The sequence below is a fragment of the Mobula hypostoma genome, chromosome 25 (assembly GCF_963921235.1).
Source record: "Mobula hypostoma chromosome 25, sMobHyp1.1, whole genome shotgun sequence".
Lineage (NCBI taxonomy): Eukaryota > Metazoa > Chordata > Chondrichthyes > Myliobatiformes > Myliobatidae > Mobula > Mobula hypostoma.
Window position 1 is genome coordinate 33010457 of NC_086121.1, and position 19041 is coordinate 33029497.

The 19041-nt window shown below is 40.5% G+C and overlaps 1 protein-coding gene across 3 annotated transcripts in view; it reads left to right on the forward strand.

Moving 5' to 3' along the window:
• The first annotated feature begins 4188 nt into the window (after window positions 1-4188).
• The window catches only part of sh2d5 (SH2 domain containing 5), a 60137-nt gene continuing 45284 nt past the window's right edge, over window positions 4189-19041 (forward strand). For all 3 annotated transcript variants that reach the window (XM_063032822.1, XM_063032823.1, XM_063032824.1), the window contains exons 1-3: window positions 4189-4450; window positions 6722-6802; window positions 8114-8188. In XM_063032822.1, the coding sequence (XP_062888892.1) occupies window positions 4394-4450; window positions 6722-6802; window positions 8114-8188 (213 nt within the window). In that variant the 5' untranslated portion in view covers window positions 4189-4393. The remainder of the gene's footprint in view (window positions 4451-6721; window positions 6803-8113; window positions 8189-19041) is intronic.

Here is a 19041-nt window from a genome sequence, read left to right on the forward strand (position 1 = left end):
GTCGGCTCCATCTTGGGCACTAGCCTACAAAGTACCCAGGACATCTTTGTGGGGCGGCGTCTCAGAAAGGCAGCGTCCATTATTAAGGACCTCCAGCACCCAGGGCATGTCCTTTTCTCACTGCTACCTCTCAAGTAGGAGGTGCAGAAGCCTGAAGGCACACACTCAGTGATTTAGGAACAGCTTCTTCCCCTCTGCCACCCAATTCCCAACTGGACATTGAAGCTTTGGATATATGTAATTGATTTACTGGTTCATTTATTATTATGTTTTATTTTATTTACTATTATTTTTTTCTCTCTCTGCTGGACTATGTATTGCATTGAACTGCTGCTGCAAAGTTAACAAATTTTACATCACATGCCGCTGATGATAAATCTGATTCTGATTCTGAAGTAGACGTTCTGATAGGTTGTTGCGGGTGTACTACAGCACCAGAAATTCAGGCTTAACTCAGACATCAACGTGAAAAGCAATGTCTAATACTTTGAAGCATTTTAAAAAGAAAAAATGCCATATATTTGAGATAACTGAAGATAAAACAATTATGTAATTTGAAACAACAGACATCAAAGTTGCTGGTGAATGCAGCAGGCCAGGCAGCATCTCTAGGAAAAGGTACAGTCGACGTTTCAGTCTCAGCCCTCATGTAATTTGAAAGGTTACTTCTAAAGACCAAAGGAATTCGGAATCAGAATCAGGTTTAATATCATTGGCATATGTTGTGCAATATGTTGTTTTTGCAACAGCAGTACAATGCAATACATAAGAATAGAGGAAAAACAGTAAATTTATATGTCTATTAAATAGTTAAATAAGCCATGCAAAAATAAAAATAAAAAAGTAGTGAGGTAGTGTTCATAGATTCAATGTCCATTCAGAAATCTGATGGAGCAGGGGAAGAAGCTGTTCCTGAATTGTTGAGTGTGTGCCTTCAGGCTCCTGTACCTCCTTCCTGAAGGTAGCAACGAGAACAAGGCACGGACTGGGTGACGGCAATCCTTGAGGATGGATGCCATCTTTTTGAGGCTTCACATCTTGATGTCCTGGATACTGCAGAAGCTGGTGCCCAAGCAGAAGCAAAGGAAGATAAAAGCAAATCAGAATTCTGAGGATTTCATGAAGAATGAGTGGAGAAACTTTCGGATGTAAAGTTGTGGGATGGGTAAAAGAACCAGCCACTCCGGTGAATGATATCTGTTATCTGTCAAGTAGGGTGCCGTGCACAATCCTGATTTGATGGAGACAGACATGAGAAGCACAGAGGAACATCTGGTGAAACTTCTGAAATGCCTGTTTCGCTGCCGCTGCTACTGTGTGGTCCAGAATCTCCGGAGGGGAAGGCCCCGAGTCCTTGGTTTTGCTTGTTGCTTGGCGGCCGGGGTGGGGTTGAAGCACTCGGCAGAAATGGTGCTCGCTGCTTGGTGTCGGAGGGCTGGTCGGAGGCTCGAAGTTTCTGCGGTCGGGTGCTTCCAATGCATCGGCAAGTTTGCGGCGCTTGGAGGTTCATGGCAGGGAGAGTTTCTCCCTTCTACCATCTGTGTGAGATGATGGGGCTATCAAGACTTGAGACTTTTTTTTTACCGTGCCCATGGTCTGCTCTTTATCAAATTATGGTATTGCTTTGCACTGTTATAACTATATGTTATAATTATGTGGTTTTGTCAGTTTTAGTCTTGGTTTGTCCTGTGTTCCTGTGATATCTTTCTGGAGGAACATTGCATCATTTTTTAATGCATGCATTTCTAAATGACAATAAACGAGGACTAAGTGTCCTCATAATCTAAAAAAAAGAATGTACAAAGCAAATCAGATTAAGAGAGTCAATAGAGGACAACTGAGAGCAGCGATAAGCCATGGAGATACTCAGCATCCATGGAGAGAGAAACTTAATGTTTCTTTTTGATGAGCTTTCATTGAGTTATAGTACAGAACACTGAGTTTCTGTACAGTACAGAAATGGCTCTTTGGCCCAACCGCTCCATGCTGAACAATTTGCCTATATGAACATAGAAACATAGAAACATAGAAAATAGGTGCAGGAGTAGGCCATTCGGCCCTTCGAGCCTGCACCGCCATTTATTATGATCATGGCTGATCATCCAACTCAGAACCCAGCCTTCCCTCCATACCCCGTGACCCCTGTAGCCACAAGGGCCATATCTAACTTCCTTTTAAACATAGCTAATGAACTGGCCTCAACAGTTTGCTGTGGCAGAGAATTCCACAGATTCACCACTCTCTGTGTGAAGAAGTTTTTCCTAACCTCGGTCCTAAAAGGCTTCCCCTCTATCCTCAAACTGTGACCCCTCGTTCTAGACCTCCCCAACATCGGGAACAATCTTCCCGCATCTAGCCTGTCCAATCCCTTTAGGATCTTATACGTTTCAATCAGATCCCCCCTCAATCTTCTAAATTCCAACGAGTACAAGCCCAGTTCATCCAGTCTTTCTTCATATGAAAGACCTGCCATCCCAGGAATCAATCTGGTGAACCTTCTTTGTACTCCCTCTATGGCAAGGATGTCTTTCCTCAGATTAGGGGACCAAAACTGCACACAATACTCCAGGTGTGGTCTCACCAAGGCCTTGTACAACTGCAGTAGTACCTCCCTGCTCCTGTACTCGAATCCTCTCGCTATAAATGCCAGCATACCGTTCGCCTTTTTCACCGCCTGCTGTACCTGCATGCCCACTTTCAATGACTGGTGTATAATGACACCCAGGTCTCGTTGCACCTCCCCTTTTCCTAATCGGCCACCATTCAGATAATAATCTGTTTTCCTATTTTTGCCACCAAAGTGGATAACTTCACATTTATCCACATTAAATTGCATCTGCCATGAGTTTGCCCACTCACCCAACCTATCCAAGTCACCCTGCATCCTCTTAGCATCCTCCTCACTGCTAACACTGCCACCCAGCTTCGTGTCATCCGCAAACTTGGAGATGCTGCATTTAATCCCCTCATCCAAGTCATTAATATATATTGTAAACAACTGGGGTCCCAGCACTGAGCCTTGCGGTACCCCACTAGTCACCGCCTGCCATTCTGAAAAGGTCCCGTTTATTCCCACTCTTTGCTTCCTGTCTGCTAACCAATTCTCCACCCACACCAATACCTTACCCCCAATACCATGTGCTTTAAGTTTGCACACTAATCTCCTGTGTGGGACCTTGTCAAAAGCCTTTTGAAAATCCAAATATACCACATCCACTGGTTCTCCCCTATCCACTCTACTAGTTACATCCTCAAAAAATTCTATGAGATTCGTCAGACATGATTTTCCTTTCACAAATCCATGCTGACTTTGTCCGATCATTTCACCGCTTTCCAAATGTGCTGTTATCACATCCTTGATAACTGACTCCAGCAGTTTCCCCACCACCGACGTTAGGCTAACCGGCCTATAATTCCCCGGTTTCTCTCTCCCTCCTTTTTTAAAAAGTGGGGTTACATTAGCCACCCTCCAATCCTCAGGAACTAGTCCAGAATCTAACGAGTTTTGAAAAATTATCACTAATGCATCCACTATTTCTTGGGCCACTTCCTTAAGCACTCTGGGATGCAGACCAACAAACCCCATAAACTTTTCAGGCATTTGTTAAATCCCATGACAAGTCAGACGTTCAGCCTGAACACTGTATTTCCAGCACTTACCATTTCTTTCTTCCATTTGCAGAATTTGAAGTTCTGGTTCCCCCCCCCCCCACTTTTAAATAGCTACAACCATTGCATTTTGATTCCTAAAGACAAATTCTTTGAAAAGAGGGAATGAGGGAGAGAGAGAAGTGAAACAGCTGCTGGAAGTTTACAGCTTCAACCATCGAAATAAACCATAACTGCTGAAAATCTAAGTTAAAACAAAAGCTGTAGTAACCGGGCCAATGTTTTAAACAAGTCTTTAAGAGAATCCTGGGAATCTTAGCTGTCTGCTGACAGACATTTCACAGGGAGTCTGAATGACATTTAGGTTTTTACATGCTTGGAGTAACAAAAGAAATTCCCTGGAAGAGAAAACGAAACTTTACACGCATATTTAATGCGAGGATCCCGTTGCCGTGGCTGACACCCTCTGAACGGTTCCAGCCTGCCCTCCCCTTACTGTGATATTGTACACTGGCAGCCGTGAAAATAACATTTTCATAAAAAGAGAAGCATTTCCGGCAAAATACACACGCCTCTACGAGCACTGATGTCAACACAGGGATGAAAGGAGGACCAGGTGAGAGCTTTACCCGTGCAGTGCTCCCCGATCTCGGCGGCTTCGTGACCCCAGCTCCTCGGGAACCCGTTCCCCTCACCCCAGAACTTGCTCCAAGTTTAGTCCGGAGCGTGTAGCGTCAACATCAAGCAAAACCCCCACCGAGACGCTGGAGGGATCTCTGCGGTGATGGCCAAGAGCCGTTCTCCAGACACTAAACCCAGAATCTGGACCAAGTTCGCGGAGGTAGGTTTCTGCACGGCCTGGCTTCGTGGTTCAGTGAGATTCGGTGGTCGCGGTGCTTGGGGGTTAAGCAGCGCGGAGTGTTCCTTATACAGTTACTGACCCTGCACGTTACATTGCAACAGACAACAATTATTTTCACAAACAAGAGAAAATCTGCAGTTGCCTTAAATTTTCACTACAATTTTGTTTGTTTGAAAAATCAAACCTCCAACTTCAAAGCATATCCATGCAAATATATCCGTGTAGGAAAGCGAGGTTCCCTTCTGGAATTACCTATGTCTGTTCCTGCCTACTCTGGCGCATTTTTTTTGTTGTTGTTGATTGCTCCTTTAAGTCGCGGCAAGTCATGAATGTTTTATACGATGCCCTCCCTTGCGTTGAAACACAAACATTCCCCGTTGAACGTTACTCATATCCTGCAACTAAGGATATGCATTAACAGTTTTCCATCACTGGGCATCCAAACGAAAGAATGACGTATTTGTAATGGAAAGCTATCAAGCTACCAAGAAAAATATAAAATTGTTACTGAAATTGTTCGGAAGGCTCTTTAGACTTAATTGTATTTCCAGAGTTTCGTGCCCAGACTGGATACAATACCTTAGGGAGAGATTACATTGCTACTGAATCGTGAGCCATCCCTGCTCTACACTGCAACAAGGATAGAATTCCTAAACAGTTTCATCACTTGAGCCTCCAATACCACGGAATAAATTACAATGGGACAGTTAATCCTTCATGTCTACTCGGCATTAAATAGAAGCAGAGTGAGGCAGTTCAGCCCATCGCCATTAAGTTTGCTGCTCCAATTTAAAAAAACACTCAACCGTTTCTAAAATCTTTTCAATTTTAATGATTGAGTATAATGTTATGTCAGGGTTTGCTTCCAACATTGCCTTCAGAGGTAGTTTTCTTAGTTTAGCTTTTAAACAATGCATCATCATTTTGAATACTTCCATCAAGTATTTTATTAATTGTCAACAGAAATGAGCCCCTGTGTCCTTCCATCCTAGTGACTATTGCTGGGAATTCAAAGTTCAAAGTAAAATTGTTTTCAAAGCACATACACCTCAACAAATATTAACTCGAGATTCATTTCCTTGCAGGCATTCATAGTAAAATAGAAAAATTCAATAGAATCAGTGAAAAACTACACACAAATACTGACAAACAATTTTCAAAAGAAGGCAAACTGTGCAACAAAAAAAAAGTAAATAATACTGCAAACGTGAGTTTCAGGGTCCTTGAAAGTGAGTCCATAGGTTGTGTTAAAGTGAGTGAAGCTATCCATGCTGGCTCAGGAACCTGATTGGTGAAGGTAATATTTTTTCCTGAAGCTGGTGGAATGGGACCTAAGGCTCCTGTATCTCCTTTCTGACAGCAGCAGTGAGAAGAGAGCATAGCCTGGATGACGGGCATCCTTGATAATGCATGCTGCTTTCTTATGGCCGTGCGCCTTGTAGATGTGCTTAATGATGGGGAAGGCTCTTCATGTCTCTGTCTGTGTCCACCACTTCCTGTGGAGTTTTCTGGTCTTCACCACTGGTGTTCCCATATCAGGCTGTGATGCATCCAGTCAGGATCTTCTCCACTGTGCATCTATAGCAGTTTGTCAAAGTTTTAGATGACGTGCTGAATCCGTGCTGCTGTGCCTCTACCTTCCTTACTTCCCAACCCCAAAAACTCTTGCATCCAAAGGTCACTGCAACAAGAAGTAACTTTGAACTATCAGTGTAATCAATACAAGCAATGCTGAGATGCCTGTACGTTCTCCTTACTGTGACTGTGTGGGTTTCCTCTGGGCCTCCGGTTTCCTCCCACAGTCCAAAGATGTAACGGCTGGGAGGTTAATTGGTCATTATAAATTATCCCCTGATAAGGCTGGTTTTAAATCGGAGGATTGCTGGGTAGCATGGCTCAAAGGGCTGAAGAGTCTTTTCCGTTCTGTATCTCAATAAATAAACATTCTGTGACTACTTGGTAGTGAGCTCTAAATATCAGTTAGAGAGCTCAGAATGGAAGTGAGATAGTTTTCCCATGGGAGGAAGAGACACCCCTCTACACCTTCAGTGAGCAGCAAGTATAAAGCAAAATTTTCAGACCCCTGGGAGCCTATGAACCATCAACTGGGAAAGATTGTACGCTGCATGCACTCAGAAAATTGATTTCCTTTCACTGGATTCAGTTAATGCTTTCTGATACTAAATACTGAGTGGTATTTCAAATCTATGTCATGGATGTTGAAAATGTTCTTTGGAATTATTCTCACAGTACGTAGGTTCCTTCACTGTGGAGGATCAAGATCTTGAAGGAATAACATGGCGCATTCATCAACAACTTCATTTTCTGAAGGTAATTATCAAAGCAACCTGCATTTGATTAAAGTTCTAGGCCTCCATGTTGTAGATAAGATTCCATGCAATCTGGGAGTGGTATTGTGAACTATGACAGTAGGATAAGTTTTAAACTAGCCAAAAAAAAAGTATGTCAGGAAGTTCTTCATACAAGGGATAATCAACAGATCGACTTCCATTTACATTTGTAGAGATAAAAAAAATTTATAAGTCATTAAAGGCTAGGGGATGGGGAAGAGATAGATTCTGTATGGATGAATGAAACTGGATAGGTTAAATGTGGGAAGCCATGGATGAAAAGTACAGATGGACCTATACCACAAGTATGAATGGAGAACGAGGGGATGTAAGTCCGGAAATTAGAAAATAAGAAGAGCTGCAGAAAATGGCTGCTGACATAAAAATTAACTTATTTGAGAAACTTACTGCCGAAAACCAAACTTGATAACATCTGGAGCTGCCAGGACAATTTGTGCCATGTGAATAAACCACAGCTTCCACAACGTGGGCTTGAAATATCGTTCAGCATTTGTTACCAGGCTGATGGAGACTTTCCTGCAAAACGAGCGTTTCAAAGCCAACTAAGGTTTGGAAAGGAAAGACTAAATTGAAGCCACACATAGCATTTTCAAAGGTTTTAGGGTGAGGAAAATAATTTAATTACCATTTAATAAAAATGTTAATTTAAAAATAGAGCTTAATTTAAAAACCTTAGTAATGAACATTAAATTATTGCTCATAGCTTTATATCTAATAAATATAACTTCTAACAGAAGAATTCAGTTTAATTATACCAAAATATTGAATTGATTATAATTGTGATATTTTTTCACCTACAAAATAGGATTAATTTGAATCCTCTTTTCACATTTTCCCTTGTTGCTATTACATTAGAATTCAATTAGAAAAGCTCGTCTCAATTCCTTTTTAAGGTTACTTTAAAACTGGCAATAAGGCAAGAAATACAGTTGCTTTTCGATATTATAGTCCTAACTTGAACTGATCTGGGCTTTTCAGTTCACTTGTGGCCTGTGCTACATTTAATCTATCACCATAGTAACAAAGAAGAAAAACATGATATATTCTGCCATTTCTGCATATCTGCTGATTTCATCGTGGCCAAGTTTCCAAGTAAAATGATTCCAGGTGCACAGATTCTTTGCAAACTTATGCCTCTGTGTTCATGTGGGATTAATAGTTCCAACTTATTTCTCTTCTTCTATGTTTAAAAGAATATTTTGATTGCATTTTCATGACTAATTTGTATGATGTGTTTTATGTCTGACATGTGGTTTTACTTTCTGAATAGAAGTTTCCTCGAAAAATGGCAGTAATACTGAAATTCTCATCACAAGGAATAAAGATGTACAATGAAAATAAAGAGGTAAAATCCACAAAATCATTCATGTGCTACTTACTTACTTTGTTCAAGACTTTAAAGTTTCAAGTTAAAATAATCCCTGGAAGTTGAAGGTGGAACCTAACTTGCCCATACGAATATTTAGAACATATTTTACTTATGACATTGTAATAAGTTTGAACACTGTTTTGTTTTTCTTCTTTCTTCCTTAATTTTTTTTGTCTTCTCCTTAAGCCAGTATCTCATTTAGTGCTATGGTTTACATAAGTTATTAATCAAACGATTTCTCAAGAAAGGTCAAAAGTCACCAGACTGGAAACTGTCATGCAGTCATGAGTGACAGTATTTATCAAGAGATTAGCACTAAAGTTTCAGTTCACCTAAACCAAAGAGCCCTTCTCTCATGACCATTCCTATACTTATTTATGATAGCCCATGCTTATGTCTTCTGGAATTACTTGTGACTTCCTGAGTAAATCTCCTGAATAAAAATACAACCATTTTATGGAGCTCTATTTCTCAATCAATGAAAAACATTGAATCGAATTTTGTACCTCATCTTGATGCCTTTCTTACTTTAGCCACAATGAATTTCAATCTGGTTTGCCCCAAATTCCACCCTTATAAATTTTCACATGATTGATATATTCTGTGACCCACCCCTGTCTTCCTTTTTCAATTCCTGGTCTCTTAATTACCTTTTGAGGCCCAGATATTTGCAATAGTGTCAATGGCTTCTTTACACAGGAATCATTCTCCATTATACTTCCAAACTGCTATTCTGTAAACTGTGACGAGTAAACCTTTGTTGTTCATGATTAACATACACATATAAAATGCTGGAGTTGATCAGCAGGACAGTCAGCATCTATGGAGGAAAATGGGCTGTTTTCATTTTGGGCCAAGTTGCTTCACCATTCATCAAGACCAGATGCAGGGTCTTAGCCTGCAAAGTGGCCTGCTCATTTTCCTCCACTGATACTGCCTAACCCACTGAGTTCCTTCAGCATTTTGAGCATCTGCTGTCTCTTATGTCTGTGATCAATTAGATAAATACATTGCTAACTGGTGTAGGACAAGTAGTTGGTTTCATTCTTATCAAAGCAATTAAAATTGCTATAGCAATAAAGAAATTGCTCAATTTTAAAATATAGGGTATGTTTAGTTTTAAATAACATACTGTACATATATAGTATATGTTAGATCATAAGAAATAAGAACAGGAGCAGGCCAACAATGCCTCAAGTCTGTAACATTATTCAATATTATCATGGCTGACCCAATGTTTTTCATGCACCTTTCAAACCTATTTCCATTACTCAGAAACCTCTTACATCGAAGCGCCAAAGTCGCTTGGATGGAGAGTTAAATGCTGGGCCAGATTGAAAAGGTCAGGGTATCCAAGGCCTGAAGTGAGGTACAGGCCGTTTCAGTTCATTGCTGGAAGTTATGGGGTTTGTTTGTGGGTTTCTTTGTTTTGTGGCTGCCTGTTAGGAGATGAATCTCAAGGTTGTATAATGTATACATATTTTGATAATAAAATGTTCTTTGAAATTAGAAATCTATCCACCCAGTCACCTAACATGAATTCTGCCCCTGCAGCTTTCTGGGCAAGTAATTCACATCCCTTTGAGAGAAAAAGAAATCTTAATTTCAGTTTTAGTAGACCATCCATTATACTGGTCATAGACTCCTCCATAAGGGGGAACTCTCGCTCAGTGTTTACCTTGTCAAGTACCTTAAAATTTTTTATATTTCAATAATATCACCTCTCACTTTACTGATGTCAGCTGGTGATAATGGACTTACTTTGAAATAAATGGACTAAGACACCTGGATAAAAATGAATAGCTAAATAATTTCTCAAGGTTAGCAAACCTGGTGACTTTCTGCCTTAGGATTGCTATAATACAAACTTAACTATTGAGCACAAATTAACTTTTTGTGTTGACAGTCTCAATTGAATTGTGAATGATATATTGATGCTTTTCTGGTATCAAACCATAGGGATGTGATTATGAATACACTATCCAATTAGTGGTTCTGTGTGTTGTCCAGCAATATTATTATGAATTATGCCATTTTTTCAAGGCATAAGCTGGGCCAGAAAACTGAGCAGGAAATCATTGTGTTGACTCCCTGCATCGCAAAACTACTTATTGCTTCACTGATTACCATATTTTAAATTTTTTGTTACGCCTGGAAGTGTTTAGAAAACAGCTATATTTGAGAGTTTTAATAAAAAGGGCTGAGGAAATGAAGTTAAAGGGGATAAGCATTGTTGTTGTTTTCATAAAGACAGTATACTGAAAGTAAATTAATTAGCCTATCTTCGCAACTGCATGGAAATTTTCCTCATTCATGGCATGCCAAAGCCACAACCTTCAGATTATTTTGAACAGCTAAGCTTCTTAGCAGGTTTTTGTTAACCTCAGAAAATTATAATGCAGTAGTGTGGTTATAAAACAAATAAAAACAGAATGCTGGAAGAACTCAGTGGGTCAAATAGGATCTGTAGAGGCCAAAGTGCAACTTGTCATTTCGGGATGAGACCCTGCCCCAGAGCTGAGAGGGAGGAGGAAAGTTGGTAGATGATAGTGAAACCAGATGGGGAGAGGATGTTGGGCAGATGGACTTAGATGAGATGGGGTGGGGATGGCAAAGATGAGTACAGGGAGAACAAAACTAGGTAGACAGCTGAGTGTGTGTGGGAGGAAAACATCTTGAGCATATAAACTGGGAAAATCCAGTATTGACACCTTTGAGTTGAAAGCTTTCCAAGTGGAATATACACTCAGTGGCCACTTTATTAGGTATCTCCTGTATGTTAATGGTCTTCTGCTGCTGTAGCCCATCAGCTTCAAGGTTCAATATGTTGTGTGTTCAGAGATGTTCTTCTGCACACCACTGTGGTAACACAGGTTATTTGAGTTACTGTTACCTTCCTGTCATCTTGAACTAGTCCGGCCTTTCTCATCTGAATTCTCTCATCAACAAATGTTTTTGCCCACAGAACTGGACTTTTTGTTCATTTTTCGCACCATTCTCCATAAACACTAGACGCCGTTGTATGTGAAAATCTGAGGAGATCAGAAGCCTTTGAGATACTCTACCCACCCCATCTGGCACCAGCAATCATTCCACAGTCAAAGCCATTTAGATTACATTTCTTCCATATTCTGGTATTTGGTCTGAACAACAACTCTTGACCATATCTGCATGCTTTTATGCATTAAGTTGTTCCCACATGATTGGCTGATTAAATATTTGTATTAACATACAGATGTACCTAAAAAAAAGTGGCCACTGAATATAAGTTGTTCTTCCAATTTGCACTAAGGTTGTTTCCTGGAGAAAGCCAGGGAATATTAATTAAGGATTGAGAGAGGATGTCCCAAGACAATCATTTAGACATGATAGAGGAGGAGGTATTAAATAGGAAGAGGTGTCATTATTCATCAGGGAAAATGTCACAGCACCGTTCAGAGACGATATATTAGAGGGCTTGTCAACTGAAACAACCTGTTAATGGGTTGTATATTATAAACCTCCCAATAGTTAGCAGAACTTAGAGGGGGAAATTTGTAGAGAGATGGTAGACAATTGAAAAACAGTAAGGCTGTGGTAGTAGGTGATATTAACTTTCTGCATACTGGCTTGGAACCCAAACTATTAGAAGAACTGGATGGGATAGAGTTTGTCAAAAGTGTTCAGGAAAGTTTCCTTAATCAATGTAGAGGTCCCAGCTTGAGAGGTGCAATATTGGATTTCCTCTGAGAGAATGAGATAGGGCAGGTGGTAAAAGTGTGTTAGGGGCACACTTTGAATCTAGTGATCATAACTCCATTAGTTTGAAGATAATTATGGAGGAGGATAGGACCAGTCCTTGGGCTGAGATTCTAAATTGGAGAAAGGCCAATTTTGATGGCTTCAGAGAAGATCTGACAAGTGTGGTTTGCGATAGGTTGTTTTCCGCAAAGAGATGGTTGGTAAGTGGGAGGCCTTCAGAAGTGAAATATTGGGGGCATAAAATTTGTATGTTCGTGATGCGTTTGTAGAACAACATTTGTTGTAGAATAAAAGGCAAAGCTAATAGGTTTAGGGAATCTCGGTTTTCGAGGGATGTTGTTAAGAAGAAGGAGGTACATATCAGGAATAGGCAGTTCGGATCAAATGAGGGACTTAAAGAGTATAAGCAAAACAAGAGAGCAATTATGAGAGAAATCAGGAGGGCTAAAAGAGGGCAGGAGGTTCCTATGGCCGAGAAGGTGAAGGAGAATCCCAAGGGCTTCCACAGATATATGAAGAGCAAAAGGATAGCAAGGGACAAAACTGGTCCTCTTGATGATCTGCATTGTCATCTTGCATGGAGCTGAAAGAGAAGGGGAAATTTTAACGGAATTATTTTACTTCCGGATTTACTCAGGAGACAGACACAGGGTGTGTAGAACTGATGCAAAACTGTAGTGAGGTCATGGACTGCGTCTGGATTACAAAACAGGAGGTGTTTGCAGTCTTGAGGCAAATTTGAGTAGATAAATCCCCAGGGGTTGACAATGTGTTCCCTAGGAACTTGTGTGTGTAACTTAGGAGGCTAGCATATAACTGTAGGAGCCCTGACAGAGGTATTTAAAACGTCCTTACTCACTGGTGAGGTTTCGGAGGACTGGAGGATAGCTAATGTTGTTCCATTGTTCAAGAAAGGCTCTAAGAATAAGCTGAGAAATTTTAGGCCTCTTTGCCTGACATTATTGGAAGGTATTCTAAGGGACTGGATGTACACGTATTTGGACAGACAATGTCTAATTATGAATAGGCAACATGGCTTTATGCCAGGTATATCGTGTCTAACCAAGCTTCTTGAGTTTTTCAAGGAGGTTACAAAGAAATTTTATGAAGGAAAGGCAGTGGATGTTGTCAACGTGAACTTTAGCAAAGCCTTTGATGAACTCCCACATGGGAGGCTGGTCAGGAAAGTTCATTGGCATGGCATTCAAGATGAGGTGGCAAACTGAATTCAACATTGTTTAGTGGAAGAAGCCAGAAAGTGGTAGTCAATGATTGCCTCTTTGACTGGAGGCCTGTGACTAGTGGTGTGCCACAGGGATCAATGCTGGGCCTGTTGTTGTTTGTCATCTATATTAACAAATGTGGTAAGCTGGATGACACCTAGATCAGGGGCATAGTGGACAGCAGGGAAGGCTATTAAAGCGTGCAGTGGGATCTGAACCAGCTGGAAAAATGGATTGAAAAATGGCAGACAAGTGCGAACTGTTGCACTTTGGCAGGACCAAGCAGGGAAGAACTCATACCGTGCATGGTAGGGCACTCTGGTGTGCAGTAGAACAAATGGATGTGGGAAGACAGATCCATAATTCCCTGAAAGTGGCATCATTGCGAGAAAGGATCGAGAGCTTTTGGCACATTGGCCTTCATAAATCACAGCACTGAGGACGAGTTGGGATGCCATATTGCAATTGTATAAGAAGTTGGTGAGGCTTCAATTAGATTGTTGTGTGCAGTTCTGACCATCGACCTACAGGAAAGATGTCAATAAGCTTGAAAAAGTGCAGATAAAAATTACAAGGATGTTGCTGGGACTTGAGAATCTCAGTTAAAGGAAAAGCTTGGAGTTGTATCAGGGCAGCACAGCAGTGTAGTGGTACAACTCTACTACAGTGCCAGCAACTTGGGTTAAATTCCCACTACAGTCTATAAGAAGTTTGTACATTCTTCCCACAACCATGTGGGTTTCCTCCACGTGCTTCGGTTCCTCCCACATTCCAAAGATGAGCGGGTTAACTATAGTCCAGTCTATAGAATTTAAAGCCTCATCATCCCTTACTAGTTTCTGATCCTCACACCAAATCACCATTCCCTAACTCCTCATTCTCTCTCCTTCCCTTGGCCCCTCAGGCCTGATATACATCCATAACATGTACTTCTGTCTCCCAATGTCCCAGCCCCATGTACAGCTTCCCTACAAACTAAATAAAGTTTGTAGTGTATGTGCAAATGCATTAACAAGGCACTTATTCTTTCCATAGCTGAATCAAAATGAGCAAAAAGAAAATGCCTTGAAAATGGAACCAGACTTCGTTCAAATAGTGACATCATAAGAAATCATTAAATAAATGCTCCACCAAATGAGGAAATTTCTGCTCATCTTGGTATCTGCGTTGCCAATATTCCCCACTTCTCCACGTTTTCATTTTATGACCAGAAGTATATCTACTTTTTATCAGTTTTTTTTTCTGTTCCCTAGTTTGCCAACATGTTGTCAACATATTTTGTACTCTACTGGATGGTTCAGCTGAGTTTATTGCAGATTTTGCGGCAATATTATATATTGTCCTCACCCACCACCCCACCAGTCTCTGAATCCAGCACATAATCCTTCATAACTTTCAGCATCTCACCACCAAATACACCTTTCTCTCTTCCCCCCCCCCGCCACTTTTGCTTTTGCAGGGATCGCTCCCTACGCGACTCCCTTGTCTATTTGTCCCTCCCCACTGATCTCCCTCCTGGTACTTATCCTTGCAAGCGGAACAAGTGCTTCACTTGCCCCCACACCTCCTCCCTCACTACCATTCAGGTCCCAAAACAGTCCTTCCAGGTGAGGCAACACTTTACCTTTCCAGTGCTCCCAGTGTGGCCTCCTGTATATCGGGGTGACCTGACACAGATTGGAAGATTGCCTCACTGAGCACCCACACTCCATCTGAGAGAAAAACGGAATAGTGGCCACTTCTCATTCCCATTCCGACATGCCAGTCTATGGCCTCCTCTGCTGTTACGATGAGGCCACATTCACGTTGGAGGAGTATATTCCTTATATTCCGTCCTTCAACTTGATGGTATGAACATCAATTTCTCAAACTTCTGGTAAAGCCCCCCCCCTTCACTATTCCCCTTCCCCATTCCCATTTCCCTCTCACAACCTTATCTCCTTACCTGCCTTCCCATTTTTCTTTCTTCCATGGCCTTCTGTCCTCTCATATCAGATTTCCCCTTTTCCAGTTCTGTATCTCTTTCATTAATCAACATCCCAGCTGTTTACTTCATCCTCTCACCTTCCTGGTTTCACTGATCACCCTGTGGTTCCTCCTTCCCCCCAACTTTCTTCCTCTGAGTTCTGATGCAGGGTCTTGTCGCGAAACGTCAACTGTACGCTTCTCCATAGGTGCTGCCTGGCCTGCTGAGTTCCTCCAGCATTTTCTGTGTGTTCCTTGGATTTCCAGCATCTGGAGATTTTCTCTTGTTTATGTTATACATACTGTATATCTGGGAAAATGTCCTTCTACTGTTAATGGCATGTAGAAGTTACGTTGGAGTCACAAAGGTGAAAGATGCTCAGAACAACCAGTTAAATTTCTCAAATGATATAGTGTGATCTGGAAATGCTCATAATCATGATTTACACTTGGAAAAAATGCTTGTATTGTTCTGAAAATGAAACAACAATATAATTTTAAAGGAACAAGCCAGGTTCCAAAGGTTTGAGGTATCCATTCTTTTGTTAAGGAAATGGCAACATAAATGCAGTTCTCAGCAAATTCTAATTTGCTCTATCGAAAATCATGTCAGTATTTTGCAACTATCATTAATAATTTCGTGATGGAAATTGGAAAATGTAACAGAAGTAAAGTTGTACAGGTCTTAAGTCTCATCTGAGAATACAATTATGCCATAGACCCAATTCTTAAAATTTATTGTTAACAGTTCAGAATTTCAACAATGGGAAAACGCGATTAGAACCTATTACAGTAATAAATAAGCTGAAAATAAACTGATCAACCTAATCTGTTTTATTCATAAACACTTAAGTCTACCATTTTCCTTTCATTCAATTCCAAGTGTAACCTCCAGGAAAAAACTCAAAGACAAAATCTGGAAGTAATATTCAAAGGAGGAATTAATGTGACATGGCTGTTAGCAGTGCTGCCCTACCGCTCCAGTGACATGGATACAATTCAGACCTTGGGTGTATTCTTGTGGATTTTGCACGTTCTCACCATAACTGGTGGGTTTTTGCTGAATGCCCAAGTTTCCATTTGCATCCAGTGAAATGCTGGGAGGTTAATTGGCGAACACTTTTCTGCACACCAGTTGCTGAGAAGCACACCCTCCCTAGCAGCGAGACTACTGCAACACACATCATAGCTTGCAAAGAGCTTAACAGTGGATGGAAAGAGCCCCACAATTTTCATGGATATACACAGAAATCTTGATGTTAGGAATAGGGACCAGGATGGAGATCCCATGCACTGCAGCGGGGTTACAGGAAGCTTAACATTTAGTTTAACATGGCAGGAAGCAGCCACAGTGGTTTCCTCAAGAAATGAAAATTTTAATTGCTATCTATGCTGTCCCATCACCTTAAAAATGTTTTGGCTGCAGATTACAAGTTTTTTTTTCTGGTCAAAGGTGGCTTACAGAATGTTAGCACTGACATTGAATGCAATGTGTGTCTGGTTAGCTCTTCCCCTGTTGGAAAACCATTATCTGGTATTTTTGTGGCATTAATTTTAATTACCATGTAACAACTTAGGCCTGAATTTATTTGGGTTTCGATACGTGTTGACATAGTCTGCTACATTTGCTGTGAAGTTGCGAAATGAATCTAACATTGCAGAATCATTAGTGAACATCTCTAGTTCTGATCTTATAGTGGAAGTTAGATTATTGATGAAGCAACTGGAGAGGATTGGGTGTAAGGCACTTGCCTGAGAAACACCCCCTTGGACTGGGATGATTGCCTTCCAATAACTTCAGGTATGTTCCTTTATACAGGCATGATTCCACCCGTTGGAGTGTTTTCCCCCAAAAGCCCAATCACTTAAGTTTTAGCAAAACTCAAAGCCACAACTGCTTCAATCTATCTTGATGTCAAGGACAGTCATCTCCCTTCACCTCCGGATTTCATAATGGTCCAAAGCTGTCATGATATGTGGTCCTGACAAAACTGGACATAGATGACAATGCTGTTAATGACATTTTCCATTATTTCATGATAACGTAAAGTTAATTGGAAATTAATTTCAGATTAGATTTGTCTTGCTTTTTTTGTGACCAGGACGAATCTTGACAATACCTTGAAATTTGAATGCAGAGTTGTACCTGTACAGAAAGAACTTGGCTGGAGACATAGCTAATCCTGCAAATCATGTACATTTTCCTGCTCTTACCCAATCCATTGATTCGCTGAGGGCCCAAATATCCATCTGTCTCAACCTTGAATGCGTTCAACACACTGGAGTACAGAATGCCAAAGATTTACAAGTCAATCAGAATCAGAATCAGGTTTATTATCACTGCATGTGACGTAAAATTTGTTAACTTGGCAGCAGCAGTTCAATGCAATACTTAATATAGAAGAAGAAAATAATAATAATAATAAAAAAATTAAGTAAATCTTATTCAGTATATTTTATACAACATACATATATTGAATAGATTAAAAATTGTGCAAAAAACAGAAATACTATATATTTTTAAAAAAAGAGGTAGTGTTCATGGGTTCAATGTCAATTTAGGAATTGGATGGCAGAGGGTAAGAAGCTGTTGCTGAATTGCTGAGTGAGTGTCTTCAGGCTTCTGTACCTCCTACCTGATGGTAACAGTGAGAAAAGGGCATGCCCTGGGTGCTGGAGGTTCTTAATAATGGATGCTGCCTTTCTGAGACACCGCTCTTTGAAGATGTCCCAGGTACTTTGTAGGCTAGTACCCAAGATGGAGCTGACTAAATTTACAACCCTCTGCAGCTTCTTTCAGTCCTGTGCAGTAGCCCCCCCGCCCCCCCCAAACCAGACAGTAATGCAACCTGTCAGAATGCTCTCCACGGTACATCTATAAAAGTATTTGAGTGTATTGGTTGACATACCAAATCTCTTCAAACTCCAAATAAAGTATAGCCACTGTCTTGCCTTTTCTGAGTAAAGAAATTTCTTTCCTCTCAGTCCGAAATGATTACTCCCTTTTAACTTGAGACCATAGTCTAGATGTTTCTAGTTCTAGGAAACAGCTAAACATATTGCTGTAATGTATGACTGTGGAAAAGATAAGGCTATGTTATTTCCTCTTTTTCTCACAGACAGAAATTACTGACACAGTTAGACAAATGTATCAAGTTGTTATAAACACTGCGAAGGGTCTTAAATTTTCACTCAGTTGTTAAGGAAATGGGGAAACTTTAACAGCAGGAAGATTCCATGTTCTGTTCTGAATTACCTAATGTTGAACATGGCAGTGATATGTCAGGACCTTCTACAACTCACTGAGATGAGCTTATTTATCTAACATAAAGTGACTTTAAGCCAATTCTACTTAGTAAAATGCTGGAACCTGAAACAAAAACAGAAAACAATGGGAGAATGAGCCAGATAAGCAGTATCTGTAGAAAGAAAACCCCATTAATGTTAATTAAGTTTCCACAGATGCTGATTCACTGGGTGTGCTCTTCAAAGCATTTCCTGTTTTCGTTTCTGATTCTACTGGATGAAAGGGCAGTTCCATCTCAGTAATCTAATGAACCTGCACTCCACCAGCTTCAGACCTTCAATGTCCTTCTCTGAACATAGAAATCCAAAAATGATAATCCAAGCAATTGTAGCAAAACACCCTTGCATATCAATCCTATTGTAATAAAGACTAATGTAAAGACAAACTACACATTACAGGAGAGTTAGAACTCGGGAGATCTACCATTGGAAAAGAATGAATTAGAGAATGCTACCAGTTTGCTGGTTGCTCTGAGGTTCTCCTCCTCCTTCACAACTACAACCCACATGCAAAATATTGCAAATGCTGGAAATCTGAAATAAAAACTAAAACTGCTAGAAATACTCAACAGACTAGGCAGTATCAATGGACAA